The sequence below is a fragment of the Fukomys damarensis genome, unplaced genomic scaffold (genome assembly GCF_012274545.1).
Source record: "Fukomys damarensis isolate Sample0158 unplaced genomic scaffold, DMR_v1.0_HiC HiC_scaffold_30, whole genome shotgun sequence".
In the NCBI taxonomy this organism is placed as follows: Eukaryota; Metazoa; Chordata; class Mammalia; order Rodentia; family Bathyergidae; genus Fukomys; species Fukomys damarensis.
In genome coordinates this window covers 16299839-16318168 of record NW_022900942.1, presented here as the reverse complement: position 1 = coordinate 16318168, position 18330 = coordinate 16299839, and the positions used below count along the sequence as shown (strand labels likewise).

The 18330-nt window shown below is 33.4% G+C and overlaps 1 protein-coding gene across 1 annotated transcript in view; it reads left to right on the top strand.

Annotated features, from left to right (window-relative positions):
* Dok6 (docking protein 6) overlaps positions 1–18330 on the top strand; it is a 419379-nt gene that overhangs the window by 139854 nt on the left and 261195 nt on the right. Inside the window, exon 2 of the mRNA XM_010607470.2 lies at positions 5623–5730. Coding sequence (XP_010605772.1) covers positions 5623–5730 — 108 coding nt within the window. The remainder of the gene's footprint in view (positions 1–5622; positions 5731–18330) is intronic.

The following is an 18330-nucleotide window of genomic DNA, read 5'->3' as shown; positions in this document are numbered from 1 at the left end:
CTACACCAGTACTTTTTGTTGCAAATATTTTTATTTTTTTCAATATTTTTAATTTTTCTTTCATGTTTTATGAGAATAAAATGGTGTCTCTTACTTTAGATACCCTGAGTGCCAGTGAGATCGAGCATATTCATAAGTTTATGAGCCATTTGAACAACTTGCATTTGTGTGTGTACAAGCATTCTTGTGTAGTACTCTTTTGTTGGACTATCTTTATCTATGCTTAATGCAGCACAATTTGTAGTAGCTAAATATTGGAAATAGCCTATATGCCCATCAATAGATAAATGTTTTTTAATGTGGTTTTTATGTACAATGCAGTACTACTCTGCCATAAAGAAGGATAAATTTGAGATATTTTTAAGTGAATGGATCCACCTGGGAACTATATTTTTAACTGAAATAAATTTGACACATTTTTAAACATCACATTGTTTTTCTTGCATGAGAAACTAAAAGCATGTATAAAGACGAAAATTAATGATAAACATTGGAAAGTAGGAAGAAAATGTTCAAACAGAAATGAAAACATGGGTGGGGAAAGGGAGGAAGGGAAAATGAAATAAAAAGAGAATAGGAACAAATACCCTATGATGAATATGATCATTATGTATATAAAATGTACTAATAAAATCAAAATTTTAAAATGTTATTAAATCTCTATTTTTACCAATTTTGATTTATAAGATTATGGATTCTCACAAATTCAGAAGGGTTTATACATTCCATTGAATTAGGCTCTAGTCATTTCCAAGCATCTCTATCCTATAAAATGTTTAATGTGTACTCTGATAAACAGTTACAACAGCCTTTTTTGGTTACAGTTTGTGCTCTACCATGTTCCATGGTGGCTCCAAGCTCTTGGTGGTTCGTCTTCGAGTTCAAACCAGCTCCTACTTGAGCTACTTCTCACCCTCTCTCTGAACTCTTGTGGTCATACTCATGTTCTCCGCCCACACCCTTAGCCCCTTAGAGTTCTTGTAGTACTTAATAAAACCTAGTAAAATCAACCTGAGGCAAAAGCACATAGTCAAAATGAAGACATTGATTTAGGATTCCTTAGGAATATAAGTTAGAAGACACTAAATTCAAGCTGTCTGGAAAATATGCTGTGAGGTTCAAAGATAAGAGTCAGTTTTTACAGTTTAAGCTGCAAGGTGGGTTGTTAATTACAACTCTTATTCGTCAAGAATTGTAATTAGCTCAGTAAAGGCTAAATCGTTTTCTAAGAAAAGAGTTAAGCACAGTCTTAGGGAACAAGGAGGAAGATTTCAGAAACTGTTACAAAGACAGTGAATTTCATTCCAGAAGTCAGTTCCTCCCAGTTCCCCAAATCAGCATGTACATGGTGGAAACCTTTTACTTCAAAAAGTCAGCTGTCACCAGGCATGGTGGTACACATCCATAATCCCAACAATTTGGTTTGCAAACATAAATGTTTGGCAAAATTTTGTTTTTGTTTGCAAAATCTGCATCCGGTGACAGACACAACAAGGGCCGTCTTTTCCACACAAACACAAATTGTGGCCATCTTTTCCAAAATCATAGGACAAATTAAGTTCATGAAATGAGATGTCACTGTATAATAGCAATTAAGCATAAAGCTGTATTGCAAGATACTAAACCTCACTCTATATTGAAAAGATAGCTAAATGCACACACATCAGTGTTTTAAATTTAATCCTGTTTAATGATTACTTTTTTCAAATAAGAAATGTCTTTTAATAGTACTCTACACATTTTGTGGGAGGACAAAGACTGAGGACTATCATTGAAATTACTCATAGTATATGCATGTAATAATTACTCTTGAGTGGAATAGTTGTGTACTTATTTATTTATTTGTTGTCTTAAATGTTTATCTGATACAGTTATGAATTAATAATTGAATTCTAACCCCGAGATATAATTTATATAGGATGTAGCTTTCAGAAGGGAATACAAGTACAAACTACTTCGCTGTGCTCTTTTCTTCTGTTTTAAACTCTCAAAACAATCTTCAGTTCAGTGGACTCTCAGGTTTGACAATTCCCATACTCACAAGTTCTTCCAAGTTTCTAACCAAAATCCTATTTGAGGTACAAGGTTCATTAGGTCAATAGCTTGTGATGGAACAGGCCTATTAAATCCTACTTTTAGGTAAGTTAAAGCTTGTGAATGACTTCTAGCTAAATAACATAATTACAGGTATGGACTAAAGCCAAGAAATCTGCCATTTACTTCACAGTAAGTCTTAAACATAAAAGGAATGTCCTTTGTGTAAAATCACCTTGAAAAGGAGAAAGCACTTAAAGAAAGAGATTGCCATGTGGTAAAAGGGTTTTCATCAGATGGAAAGGGATTAAGAAGGTATTTAATTATGGGAAGCTGGCTGGTGGCTTAATGCAGTGGAAAACGAGGGTGTGGACCAGCTGGGGATTCTGGGGATTTGTGGAGACCTGCCAGCAACGTGGAATTTTGTAAAAGGTGAATTTGAGGGACACCCAGGAGACATTTTGTGAGACAACCAGCGTTTTTAGAAGAGGGCTGTGAATGAGAAGGTGAAATCAGTCCACCCAGGCTAGAGAAGGGTGGTGCACCCGAAAACCATGAGAGCAGGCAGCAATATCATCTGCCAAGCAACAGACCCAGACGAAGGAGAATCTTCTTGCCAGAACTGATTTCTCTTCCTAAGAGGCCAAATGGCCTCTGCAACTTAAGATGACCCAAGGAGGAAAGAATGTCTGAAGAGAATAGCTGGTTTCTTACTGTACTTGTTAATGCAGGTCATTAAAGGGATGTAAATAAAAATAAGGAGTCCAATTTCATTCATAAGTTTCTCTTTTGTGTACTCAAAGATATTTTCTCATTTATTTACAATTAAAATAAAACTTTTTTCTTTTGTTATTATTTTTTCTTCCCTCAGAGTGATTTCCTAGTCTCAGGAAATCAGTCTTGATGCTCTGGAATTTTGCCAACACACTTATCTAAGAAGTCAGTCCCAAGGTCTTAAGCAAATAATAGTACACTCATAAAACCTGATTTAATGAAAAGGACAAAAAGGTGATCTCCTCTTGCTTCCACTCATTTTATACTTCTGATGTGGAGGTGTCATTTAGTGTCCTGACTCATCCTTGATTTAATTTCACATTTAGACTGAATGACACTTGAAAATTCACCACACTGAGGCCCTTTTTCATTATTTATTTCTGATTGAAAGCAAGATATTTTTTAAAAATTGTGTCAAAGAGGAAACTGCATTTATTAAATGATTACTTGGTTACTTTGTTTAATTTTTTTTTAATTTACAAAATAATTATCTTCACCCGGTAAGACTTTCTAGGTCATGAAAAAACAGAGACTGAAAAACTATCTCAGATCAGAAGAGACTAAGCAGTAGGGCATATAAATGCTACTTCTAATCCTGAATTGGATCCTGTCATAGAAGAAGGCAGGAAAACATATTGAAAAATTTGAGTTAAAATTTAGTTTGGTTTTATCAGTTATTTCAGTGTTTTACCAATGTTAATGCCTTAGTATGAAAAATGTACCACTATTATGTAAGCTGTTAATATTAGGGAAATTTGGTAAATTATATTGGAACTTACTGCATCATTTTGGAAATATTCCTAAGTCTAAAATTATTCCAAAAAATAAATAACACAAGGGCCTCACTGGATAAACAGTTTATTACTTCAAGTCTCTAGAAATCAGTTTTATCTATATCTGGTTGCTTCTGTTATGTAATAGCAAAAAGTTAAGCTACTATCAAAAATATTAAATCTCTGAATCCTCATTGTTTGTTATCAGGTTTATCCTAAAAAACATTGAGCAACTAAATAGGAATACTTACACTTTCATGTTTAGCTCATTCTAAATGTTTCCACTTAAAAAATAAAATTTTTTGTTTAAAAATTGGGATTCTACAATCCTAAAGAAATCCAAGCAGAAATGAGTTAAAGCGAAATACACCATATATTTACATCTTATTTTCAACATTTTAAAATTATGTCTCACTTTAGAGGCAGAGATCAGTAAGAAATAAACATTTTTTTTCATTTTTTCCCTTACCCCTGCCCTCCCAAGACTTGTCATGTAGAGGTACAAGATCCGAACAATGAATGTAACTGTACTGTATCCCTAAAATGTACCAATAAACTCAATTAAAGCTGAAAAAAAAAGAAATAAACAAACAAAAAAAACCCAACCAAACACAGTGTGCTAATAAACATAAGTGTGTGGAAGAATTCTAGGACCTCAAAAGGAATAAACAGCTTCTGATATACAGATGCATGGTTAGAAGTCTTTGAGAGGGAGAATGTAACTGATCCCAGAGAGAAAGGACAGGTGTGTTCACTCAGGTGGGGAATTCAGGGTTGCTCTTGATGTTCTTCACAAGGCTGCTGGAGAGGAGTTAAGGAAGACAGGAGAGCTCTGTGTTTGCATCGTTACTCTACTTTCTGTGATTTTCTAATGATAGCTCTATGTGATTGCTCTAAGAGTTCCTTTGAACTCTTAGAAATATTGTTTTCAGCCATCAAGAAACAATTCATATAGGAATAAATCAAAAGGATTACACTATCTGTCCTCTGCTGAGCAGAAAACTACAGCTTTGCAATTTAAATAGAAATATAGAGGATAAATGTAGTGACCTAATTTTCTCAAATTTCTTTTGATTAATTTTTTTATTTCTGTTCTATAGAGAAATTACACAGCAGCAAAAAAAAAAAATCGCTACATTTTGAAATTTAAAACCATGGCCAGTTTGTATTCCCAGGCCTGTTTAATTTCTACAAAGCAAGTCTAATTTTGTTACTTTGCCTTCAAACATCTGCAGAGAATTTGTGATATGGTAGGAATCAGGTGAAAGACAATCCAAAAGTATAGAGTTAATTAGTTTCATGAGGTAAAGGCAAGGTCTAGAAATAGTGATTTCTGTTTCATAATTAGAAGTCATGTTTTTAACAGTTTAAGAGACAGATGTGGGCTCAAATTCTCACATTGTTTTTCATTTGATATTAAAATGAAGAAAACAATACCTGTTCAATCCCGTGAGTATGAAATTTATTACACATAATAAGTATTTAATAAGTACTGGATACTATAAAAACAGAAAGAAACATATGTGTCCATTGCAAAAACATGTTTTTTTACTGCTTTCTAAATTAACACTCAAGCATCCATTAGAAACATTAAAATCCTATAATACAATTTAACTTTTAAATGTGATTTTTCTTCATCATTTTTATTCATCAGAAAACTGAATAGTGTATGAGGGCTTCACTTAACCTTATTAAACTGCCATTGCACTTGCATGGAAAATAGAAAATTATCTGTCATGAAGAAGATGACAAAAATACCATATGTAGCACTGACACACAGGTGGTTTACTTATATTAGCCTATTGAAATCAACACGTTGAAAATCTCATCACCCAATCAATTCACAAAAATTTCATTTTGTATGAAATATAATTTTTAATTTGATATGGTGTTAATTAATAACATATTATTCAAAGATAAGCACTCAGTAAAATAAGTGTCTTTAAAAAATTTATTCACTGTCGGTTAACTGAATGCATAAAGTTCCTGTAAGCAGTAAGTTGGTGTAAAAAGAAACATAATAGAATTTATTTACTTTCAGATTTTCAGACGATGCTGGTTGGTTTTCAAGAAGGCTTCTAGCAAGGGACCAAGACGGTTAGAAAAATTTCCAGATGAAAAGGCAGCTTATTTTAGAAACTTTCATAAGGTAAGTCACCGTCCTGGAAGTCCCCGGAAAATAACTGCACCCTTGGCAACTTGTGGAGAAATTTTTTTGATAGATGAAATCTGCAAAGGCAAAAATTCATGGCTGGGGTAAAATACCTTCATTTTGATATAATGCAAAAGTTATTTTTCTTCTTTATTTTGATCATCTTCTGTAAATGCCAATGGTACCTTTGCAAAATGAAAGGCTCATTTTTATTGTTACTTTGAGAAATGAGGTGACTCAGAGCCAGAACATTCTCTAAAATGCTGAGTAGGCATTTTCCCTCTGTTCAGGTTAATTGCATATTTGTTACTTTGATTTAAACTCAGGGAAATGTTTGGGAGATTAAACTTTTGAAACTAGCTTTAGCAGTGTTAATGAAACTCTTAATGTACATGTCATTTACTATTTAGTCAGCTCCTTAGCAAGGAGCTGATTATCAAACATACTTATAGGTAGAGATGTAGCATAAATTATAGACATTAGATGACAGTTTCTACAATTATAAGACTATAAAATAGTGATAAATATGATGCCTAAAGTAATCTTTGTGATGCTAACAAACATAGTTATTGGTTTCCGTAAAACAAAATGTTCATGATCAGAACACAGAACCATAGAATAGTATCCCTAACTGGTGGATGCCTGCGTAAACTCAAGAAAGATTCACATCCTTCACTGCCGTGGATTCAGATTCCTCAAGGAAGTTGTGAAATTTATTTTATGTAATATATAGCTTTAATTTCTGCTTATTTTAACAATAGATTATTTGATAGTAATATGTTAACTAAGTCTATTTCACAAATAACTACCAGTCATGAATATTGTATTTAAACCTGGCCAAATAGGTTAAAATTTGAGTTTTGATAGCTCACTATGAAGTTTAGTGTGTCTATTAATTTAGATTTACTGTTAAGCAATGAAAGTTCAGGTTTCTGCTCAGTGGCATGCTAGCTCATATGTGTTTGGTTTTCCCACAAATGGACAGATTTATTATTTGAGATATGGTATCATAAAACAGTCAACACAATGGTACCTATTCTAGCTGTATGAGAAACTACTGGACTTCTAAGGTATTACTGCAATTTTTGTATCATAAAATTGTGGTAATGATTTTAGGAATAAAGATAAACCCAACTTAATGAAGAATTGCCAAGTTGGAAAATGTAAATCCATAACACTTCTTTTATGAGTACAATTTTGAAAGCCTGAAGATTTTATATGTGTTCAGCAAAATCTTGGTAAAAACGTTCTTGCTTGCTAATAGCTATCGCCATTTACCTGAGGTTTTTTTTTTTCTTATAAATAAAAGCAACAAAATTCTTTTTTTTTTATGTTTTTGAGTTTATTGGTACATTTTAGGTATACAATACAGTTACATTCATCGTTGGGATCTTGTACCTTTACATGACAGATCTTGGCTCTCATTTTTTCCCCTTGTCCCTACCCTTCCTTCTCCTTCTCCTCCCCTCCCCATTTACAAACACTTCATTTCCATTTTTTCATTTTCTCATATTTTTTCTTTTCCCTTATTCCCTTTCCCCTACCCTTCCCACTTTCCCTACACCTTTAGCCCTTTTCTTCCTATTTCACATTGTCAATTATCTCATTAGGATCTTATGTACTATTATAGTTTTTCACACCAGAGAAGCTATTCGGTATTTACACATGTGTGCAAATTCGTAAGAAAACTTACTATATTCTGCCATATTCACCTAACAGAGCATCTATTAAATGAAATTATGGACACATGCTAGTATTGTAACCATCCATAAGGATCCGTAATTTGCACATTATGCTTCCAGGGTGTCTGCTCTAAGGTTGGGGACACAAAGGTTCAGGACACACAGTCATGATTCTGAGAGAGCTTGAATTCTGGTGGAAATGATACACAGGATAAACAGTGAACTTGAAAATGAATGAAACACATCCAGCAGACAAAGAAAAATATTTTCTGAAAAGAAGGAGAAAAACAGAGATTCAGCAACTTAAGGATAATTTGAAAGTTTCTGACATGTGGGTAATTACTACCTTTAATGCAAAGTTTTAAAATATGAAACAGAGGGGCAGGGATTTTGCTCAGTGGTTCTGTCATCTGCCTTGTAAGTGCAAGGACCTGAGTTTGACCCCTGTACCAAAAAAAAAAAAAAAAAAAAAAAAAAAAAAAAAAAAAAAAAAAAAAAAAACATACTTGAAAAAATAAATGATTGGAAAAGTCCCCCATTTGGTGAGCAGCATGAATTTCCAGATTCATTAAGTTCAGTTACCTCCAAAGAAGATATTTTCAAGAAAAAAATATGATTTGTAGACACATCATGAAAACTGGATGAAGATCAAAGGGAAAGAAAATCTTGAAAGCACCCAGAGAAAGATGACATACTGCCAACTGGGGCCACTGATTGGAAGGAATTGAACTTCTCATCAAAGATCTTGGAAGCCAGAAGAGACAGTGAAAAAATATCTCTAATGTGGTAAAATGTTAACCTTAACCAGGAATTCTGTAACTAGTAAAAAATATCTGTCAAAAATAAGCGCAAGATAACATTATTTTCAGATTTCTTCCCTATCTAGACGATAAAACTGCTAAAAGAAGTTCTCCAGGCTTTGAGATTTTATACTAGAAGAAAACTTGAATCTTTATAAAGGGTTGAAGGGAATAATTTAAAAATATATAGGTAAATATAAAAGACTAGTTTTAGGGTGTATGATATATGAAGATGTGCATATATGGATGAATAAAATGGTATTATTGTAAGATTTAGTAATGCCATACACCATTAAGTATAAATACACTATGAGATGTAAGGCATATGTTGTAGTCACTAGAATAATACTTTAAGATTAAAGTAAAAATATGTAGCTCAAAAGTAAATAAATTAAAACTGCGTTCTAAATAACATTAAAAAGCCTAAGGCAAAGTAGGAGAGAAGAAGAGATGAAAACAATAATAATAATAAAATATATGAGAAGCAAAAACAAATAATAAGTAGACAATTTCAGTAACATAATAATTACATTAGCAGTACATATCAGTTATAACCATCAATGTCAATGGAATCAACTCACCAATAAAGAGAAATAGACTGGCAGAATGGAATAAGAAGCAAATCTAACAATATGTTGTACACAAGAAACACACCTAGTGCAAAAAGAAGCCCATAGACTGAAAAAGTGAGGATGGAAAACAATTCTCCATGTGACAGGAGCCCAGAAAAAAGCAGGGGTAGCAATCCTATTTACAGGCAAAGCAAATTTCAAACCAAAACTGATTCTAGTATTATTGATGTAGGACAGTACTGTATCATACCTCTATGAATGTAAAATATCTTGTACCTGCTTTATGATATGTAGTAGTGACAGTGTTTTATCAGAGCTATTTTTAAAGATATTACTCTAGAATGTTTTCTTTCCAGATGATGATTAAGATGCTAATAAAAAAAAAATGGTGCCAGGTACCGCAACAGCAACAGAACTTTGCTGTTGTCTGGATATTATTCTTTTCTTTATTTTTTTGTTTTTGTTTTTTTAATGGAATGTGCTGAATGTCTATAATTTTGTTCAGATGACTGCAGAACCTGGAGAAGCTGTTGCTGCTATTGATGCCTAACATACTGCTATTATTGCTCTTCTTATATAACTATATATATACACACATATATAATTTGAATTTTTGGAAACTTTGTGCTGTCAATTTTGGAAAAAGTTATCCCAATTTATTGTGTTGAGTCAGCATTGTACAGAAATTGACAGCCATATTAGTCTAGAAATGTTAATTTTTTAATTTTTTTTCCATTTGTACAGGGGTAACACACTGTATTAAATATGTAAGGTTCATAATACATGGGTTTGATTGCAGAAACTAATAAAGTATTCTCTAAATAATGAAAGAAGAGTAAGATAAGACTACAAGAGCAAGAAGCAATTTAAATATGTTCAGGGACCATTTTCATCTTCAGAATTAAGGAGTATTTTAATCTTACATCATTTCCTGTTCTCTTTTACTTTCTTTTTTAGTTTTATTTTAGGATTCTGTATTTTTAATGTACATACAGAGATTTCTTCTACTGAAATACCGAATAGTTTCTCTGGTGTGAAACACTATAATAGTACACAGGATCCTAATGAGAGAATTAATAATGTGAAATAGGAAGTAAAGGACTAAAGGTGTAGGGAAAGTGGGAAGGGTAGGGGAAAGGTGATAAGGGAGAGGAAAAAAATATGATAAATTGAAAAAAGTGGAAATAAAGTGTTTGTAAATGGGGAGGGGAGGAGGGGGTGAAGGGAGGGCAGGGACAAGGGGAAAAAATGAGAATCAAGACTAATTATGTAAAGGTACAGGATCCCAATAATGAATGTAACTGTACTGTATACCTAGATTCTACCAATAAACTCAATAAAAAGAAAAAATAATTGCATTCATAATTTAATTACTAATTACATGAACAGAGTGAGCATTAAAATTAAAAAGGAAAAATTATTAAGTATAAAGACAGTTTGAATGTAGATGAATGGTGGATAATAAACCATCAAAACGATAATTGTAGTAAAGCTACAATGATTTATTAAATCAGTTAAAATGCTTGGCATGGTGGCACATGCCTATAATCCAGCATTAGGAGGCTGAGGCAGGAAGATTGCCACATGTTCAAGGTCAGCCTGAGCTACATAGTGTTTTCAAGACCACCCTGAACTACACAGTAAGACCTTGTCTCAAAAAAAAAAAATTATACTTTAAATAAGTGCAATTTGCTTGGTACAGTGGCACATACCTATGATCAGGCTACATAGTGTTTTCAAGACCACCCTGAACTACACAGTAAGACCTTGTCTCAAAAAAAAAAATTATACTTTAAATAAGTGCAATTTGCTTGGTACAGTGGCACATACCTATGATCCTAGCACTCGCAGAGGATGAGATAGGAGGATAACAAGTTTGAGCTCCATCTGGGCTACTTAGTGAGAACCTGTCTCACAGTGAGAAGGAGAAGGAGCTGGGAAGGCAGCTCCATGTGACTACATACTTGGATTCAGTCCCTTGTACCACAAACAAAGAGAAAACCAGGAAAAAAAGAAGAGGAAGAGGAGGGGGAGGAAAGGAAAGAAGAGAAAAGGGGAGGAAAAGAAAAAAATGAAATTAAAAAGAAATAGGTGTAATTTATTTGGGTCAATTATGATTCATTTAACAAAATAGGAAGAGACACCCTTGCATGCAGATTATTGAGGAAGAGTAGACTGAAACCTCTGCAAACTGTGTGCTGAAATAAACCTTCCCTCTTTTAACTTTGAGTTTTGGGTATTTTGTCCCAGCAATAGGAAAAGTAACTAATGCAATTAAAATAATGAATAATCATCTGTGACTAATATCAGGTAAAGATTTAATAAGGGAAAAAGACACGACTAGATGTAAAACATTGAAGTCTTTTATTACTTTGACCTATAAGACAATGGGAGGTGAAAAAGAGACCACTTTTGGGGCAATTTTCTCAAGAAGTTTTGAGCCAAGACACATAAAAGATGTGTTTTTAAAACATTATGTGTTGTAGGACACCTGTTGGCCAATGTGAATAACACAGGGAATCAGAAATGTAATAAGGACTGGTCTTTGAGAATCCAGGATATTTCATTCATTTTAACAAAAAGATTCAATAAAATATGAAAGCAGATATAAATAATGCATTAAAATTAGTACTAGAAAATGATGACTAGCGCGTCAAAACCATATGTGCTTTGTGTGCCAGTAACCCTCTCCACTATGTGAAAAATCAGGCTTCAAACAGCTTCAGGAATACGGTGAGAGTAGGAATAGGTAAGGGAATAATCTTTTAATAAATAACCAATTTTCATTGATTGTAACTTGAAGCTATCAAAAGCACTTTAAAAATCTAGATTTCAGTATTTATGACAGCTGAAATTTATCTTTCTTGTGGCAATGCTATAAAGATTGAAGTTTTTATTAGTACAACATTACTTTTATAGTATTGCCAAGACTAAATCACTTTCTTAGTGATTTAAATGTCCCTTCATGAATTTTATCAGATTTTTTTTCTAAATGTGATTGGACGGTGAAGTTAGTTAGACTGGTCCTGAAATAGAAGAATAATTAGGGTATAATTCATCAGTAATAAGAAATCTTAAGGTTTACTTTCAAGAGGGCAAGTGCATGATCTCTTGTTTGGATTTTAGTTTGACAATATTGTCTGGTGTATCTAACTGGTGATCCTATTCTATTGCTTTAGCCTTCTGTAACACCTTCACTAGTTTTCTTCTTCCCACATTCTTAACTAGCACAATGACACTGATTTTTGCTTAGAGCATGCATCTAGTTTCACTTGAATTCTTTCATCATTCTTTTATTATTACAGAATGCCACTCCACCACTAAAATGTGACCCACTCTTCAATTCATTAAAATTACATTACCATTAAGCAACTCTGAATTGGAGTAAAACTCAAATTGGGTTAAAACTCTTCATTCACTGTGAAGATTTGCTTTCTCTGAGTCTTCTTTTGCTAAGAGTAACTACGACTGCTCTCCAAAGAAGTTATGAGGGAAATTGCCCTCATCATTTTGAACTTACTATTAATCCCAGCTCACATACAATGAACACAATATTATTATAAATGTTATATAAATTTTTGTGAGGCCACTATTACTATATGACTGTTAATGCAATGCCTATGCTGTGTCTCCGTGTAAAGACAGACACACAAGCTCAGAAGAGGAGGACAGGAGAGACTCTTGTATTTTGTAATTGTCCTTTTCCACAAGAGCTCCTGTGAGGAGTAATAAGATCCAACAGAGGAAGAATTTAAGAGTGTCTGACCTAGTCCATAAATGCTAAGGGTTATTTTCATTCATGTTTTATAATATTACAATCTAATGAAGTAAAATGCTTGTAAATGAAATGAAAGTCTAAGGGAGCAGTTAATCCTGCCTCTGGAAATTAGGACTTTAGAAAGGATGTGACAGTTAAGTGTCTTCTTCAAAGTTTACTATGTTTTGACAAAGCATGATAATCAAGAGGAATGCATTGTGTGAAGAAGAGAGTGATTACAAGCACTGAAAATTTATATTGCGTGATGATTTGAAAATAATTTGAGTAATCTCCTGTTGGCCTACTCTGAAAGGAGATCTAGAGTGGGGGTAGAGAAACTCAAAAGAAGTGGTAAGAAGCATAAAAAGACTTCACAAGTGAGTAGAGTTTTTATCCTTCAATCAACAGAGAAATTGTGAAAAGTATGAAATGGCCTGTGATGTACTCAGTTGTATTTTGTTCATGTTTAAGTACTTTAAACTAGTACATTGTCAGCTATTTTTATTTTCCCTAAAATTTACTATCATGGTGAATAGCAACAGATTAATCAATCAAATGAATGAAATATTTATAATCTGAGGAGTTTCTGTGCTCTCTTGGGTAGCACGTATACTATAATCTGAAGAGTTTCTGAAAAATGAGATAAAGGATACAATTATTCCTTTATCAATTTAACTCTGTATTGTACCCTGTCTGGAAAGTGTATTAGAGGCTTATGAGTATTAATGGTCTCAATTAGACGTCTGATATGTTTACTGTGATAGAGATCTTGCTGCATAAATAAATTTTTATGAAACTGTTATAAAGTGGTATATAGTTTTTTTAACTTCATGGTACCAAGAAATTTGAAATTCAAATCACTAGCTACTGAAGGAAGTTATTAAAAATGCATTAGGGTTGAAAATGTAGCTGTATATAATTGTCATAACAGATACTCACAACAAATTTATCCTAGATGAAAACTGAAATAGTGCAGTTTACATGGGATCAGCTAATAAATTTTCCTTAATTTTGTAAGCAGATGAAAAAGAAACAGTTTATAGAAATCTGAATGCAATAAATATGAATGCTGTCCATAGGGAGGAAAATATAAATAAAACCTCCCAGAATGATAAATAAAGATAGAATGATGTGAAGTTTCAGGGATGAAAACTGCAGGCTGACAAAAAAAAATGATGCTTGAATTTGAATCAATATAATTTTCTAAGTCCTTTATAACCGGATACTGAAAACATTATTTCATTCTATCTGCTTTATGCCTGCTCAGTATTAGCAGTATCCTTCTATGTTTAAAACAAAATCTGCGAGTGTCCCGGAAATGATGAAAGTGATCTGAAAAAAATACCACCTCAATAGCATACACCTAAAAGCAAAACTCTTGGTAAATGCAGACTCAGTGTATGTACACTCATATTATGATTGACTTTGACTACTCCTATTATGATTTCATGAAGTAATGGCTTTATGCTTGGATGAATGTGCTCTTGATATGATATGAAGGGTGTTAAAAGGCTGACTGTCTCTTGAAATACCACCTGGCAGTTTCTGGAGTGATTGCTATTCATTTGGATAAAAGTTTCTTACCTATTTTTTCATTCATTTATTAATCTCTCCATCCATCAATTCATCTCTATACTTTTGAGGTTGCAGTTTCTTAAACATAAGCATCTATTAACATACACATTGGTTCTGGCACAGTCACACAGTAACCCAGGATCATTTGCTTTTCTACTCATACAATTGATTGTTATAAAAATGGCATGCCAGTTACTCAGGAAATGCTCAAAGAAATAGAATATAAAAGGTTTTTTTACATAGGGTGCAAAAGAAGGGATTCTAAAACATAATATAACATCTGGGTGAAGTGTTTCTTAATGTACCACTCCAAAGTCAGAGGTTAGAAGAGGAGGACAAGTGTGATGGTCTTAGGTGGAAGGAATCAGGGAAGTTCTGATGTCAGGATAAGTGAGAACTTCCACAGTGAAACTTGACCTTCATAATATTAGATTTGAGGTCATTAATCCAGGCATGGTGACACATTCCTGTAATCCCAGCACTCGGGAGGCTGAGACAGGAGAATTGCTGAAAGTTTGAGGCCTACCTTGGCTACATAGTGAGTTACAGGTCAGCCTGAACTGCATAGATAGATCCTGTCTCAAAAGAAAAAAAAATATTGAAATCAATTAAAATTTCCCCACATCTAAGATATCTCAATAAGAATTTTTCTGTGTGCCTTAAGGATGCCTGGAAAATGGATCACACTGAAATTGAGAATTTTGTTTATAACCTATCAATTTAGAATAGCTACAAATCAGACTTTTAAAAAATCTTTGTAAAATTGACCTAAACTTGACTGAGAGTATATGAGTATAATTTATATCAGAAAAAATGTTGACTTTATTTTACTTTTAAAAACCACCCACTTTTTAAGGCAATCATTTATAATGGTACTATCTCATGATATACTATAATTTAAAGTGTATTTTCCTGTCTGTAAAATGTAGTATAGCACACAAAGTAAGGGAGATATTATATGTAAGATACCATATAAAGGCAAAGCAGTTATTGTAAAAACCATTTCTGCTTCAGAGGATATCTTGAAAATCTGGAAGATAATTCATACAAACTTCACAAATACTTTTAGACCAATTTGCATGATAATGTAACTTGTAATTTTGAAAAGGTCATTTTACATGGTAAATCAGATAATGTTAAAGAATATTCAGACCTACAACTCCACTTTGGTATTATTCACATCATTTTTAAATTTATTTCAAAGATTTAGATCCAATCCCTTTAATTATTATTTCAGAATTTTCACAGTGCATTTCTTTTGTTTTTGGTACCATGAGGCACTGAGCTAAATTCCTGGACCTGTGGTTTTAAAATTTTAAAAATTCCTTTTACTAATCCATCAGCAGATTCTGCCTAATTAGCTGGAAAATGCAACAGAAGAGAATTTTGTGGTATGTTCCTGAGAATAAGTGTTTTTTCTATCATTAAATAAAATATTTACATTATACTTTAAAGTTATGAATGTATTCATTTATAACTTAGAATTTTAAAAAGTATTTCAATGAGAATTTATTCTTGAACACTTTGTCCCTCACTGCAGATATGTTTTCAATTTATAAATATTACTACTTTATATTTATTTTAATATACACAGAATTTTAATTTTTGAGCTTTTTAAACCTAATACTTCTATTAAAAAGAGTAACATTTTACACGACTGTCAGTCAATTATAGTTTATTCTAAAAGCAACCACCAAATAAAATCTATTGATAAGGGAGCTTGAATTTAGAGAACTGTGAATTTAGGAGACTCAACAACTTGTGTGACACTAGTGTTTCCATTTTTTGACTTGGAATTTTTTTCACATAGAACTTGGTCTCCCAAAGTAATGAAGTTCTTGATGTATAGTATTAAGAGAGGCAAGCTATTTCTTTTGTTTCTGTAGCAATTTTTTCTCTTTATTTGAAGACAGATAAGGACGACTACAAATATGTGAATGCATACAGACCCGTATGACCCCACAGATATATAAATTGTACATGTATGCTTGAAATGCAGCTAGTTCTTTGCTCAAGTCTCCCTTTCTATTTCTTTGAATCAAGTTAATATTGTTAAGCTATCACATGTTAAAATTTATCCTGACTTTCAGTAGCCTGGATATTCTCTAATCCATTTCATTCTTTCATAGGAGGTTTATGAAGATTGTCCTCCCACCTGATGCTCTCCTAGTCTCAGAGCCAACTCTGCCACAGTTGACCAAGAATCCCTTCATCCCATGCTTTATTGTAGCTATTTTTTACAAGTAAATTCATCTTATCTGTCTAGTACCATGCCCAAGATCTGAATGTTTTATGCAGTTCAACATTACCTGCATTTGGGATACTGTTTCAGTTTTCTATTGCTGAGTAACATATTGCTACTAAGTCCGCAAGTCAAAAGGTACAGTTCTGTAGGTGAAAATCACGCCTTGCACTTTCTCAAAGTTTCACCAGGCTAAGTCAAGGTGTCAAGGAAATTGAGGTTTCCTCGGGTGTTTCTGAAGAAAAAATTTCCCAAGTCCCTTGTGTTGTTAGCGGAAATCAGTTTCTTGCAGCTATAGGACTGATTTCCTGTTTCCTTGCTGGCTGGCAGCAAAAAGAGGCCTCCACAGTCCTTGTCAGGGGGTTCTTTCCCTCCCTGAGTAGGGCACGCCAAGTCCTTTTCAGGCTTTGAGTCTCCGACTTCCTCCCTAATGACTGGTAGGAGAAAAATCCTTCTTTTCCAAGGCTTTTATGATGATGTCAAGCATGTCTTGGGGAATTTTTCTTTCTTAAAGTACAGTAAATGGCATCTTATGACATAAGGAATGTACAGAAGGATTTGGGAGTCTCTCAGAAGACTCCTTAGTATTCTGCTTACTACCAGAAATATTTGATATCCTCGTAAGGCCCAGTGGTTGGTAACTTGTTTGCTATGGCTCCAGGGCACTGTGGCAAACTTTCTATAACTGATGGAAAGGTATTAATCACAACAAATACAGCTTCACTCAAATCTATGAGATTTTTAATGCCATTTCCCCAGGCTACTTGTTTAAAGTTTAGCAGCATGAGCAAACTTTAGTGACCTACCATTAGAATTTTTATTTTCCTTTTATGAAAATAAAATGTACGTTGACAAAAGTAAAGGAGTAGCCTTTGACTCATGCCCTATTTGAGATATGTGCATGTTCAAGTATTAGAAGTGAAATATAATGCAATTTTTTAAAAATTTCAGTCATGGAGTTGGATTTAATTCATTGCTAACTCAACACCCACACATAACATATTTCTTCCTTTCCTGTACACACTACAAAGACAGAAAAAGTTGAATGACAATTTCTTTACACTTTCTACAGATAAGGAGACACATTTCTTATGAATGAGATATAAATTGAAGTCTTTTGGAAGCTATCTAAAGGACTTCACATTTTCTCATGTGAACCAGCACTATCACCTAATCCTTTTACCTAAATTGCTTGCTAGTTGGAGATGCAGTAGCCATTTTGTGAACATGAAAAGATAATGCTGAGAAACACTAAGAGAAAAGAGAGATGGGCCTAGAGTGCTGCCTTTATCATCATCAAACTGCTGAACGCCCAATACCAAGAAAAAAAGGCAAACTGCTGAACCCAGTAACTGCTTACTTCAAAGTTATGTGAGAAAGATTTATTTGTTAATCAGTCAGTAGCAAACTGTTTTTGTAAAGGATTCGAGAGTAAAAATTTAGGCTCTGCATACTCTAAGGTCTCTCAACTATGCCTTTGCAGTATTTAAAACAACTATGAACTATATGTAAAGACATAGGCACTGCTATATTCTGATACATTCATATTTACCAAAACAAGTGGTACACCAAATTTGTTCCATAGGTCATTTGCTTACCCCAGATTTTAGTCACTGATAAATGGATTCTCTACTATTTAAAGCTATATTTACTATCTAAATTTCTTAAATTGTAAAATCTTATATCTAGATTCTGTAAGTGTATCTGCAAATGTATCTAGCTTCTGTAACTGTATAGCTAGATGTTAAATATTGTCAGCCATCAATTTATAGATCACAACTAGAGTTGGCCTCTTAGCTTTTGTGCCTTTAAGAATTCATATACAGAGCTGGGTGTGGTGGCGCACGCCTTTAATTCCAGCACTTGGGAGGCTGAGACAGGAGGATTGCTATGAGTTGGAGACCAGCCTGGGCTACATAGTGAGTTCCAGGTCAGTCTCAACTACATAGTGAGACCCTGTCTCAAAAAA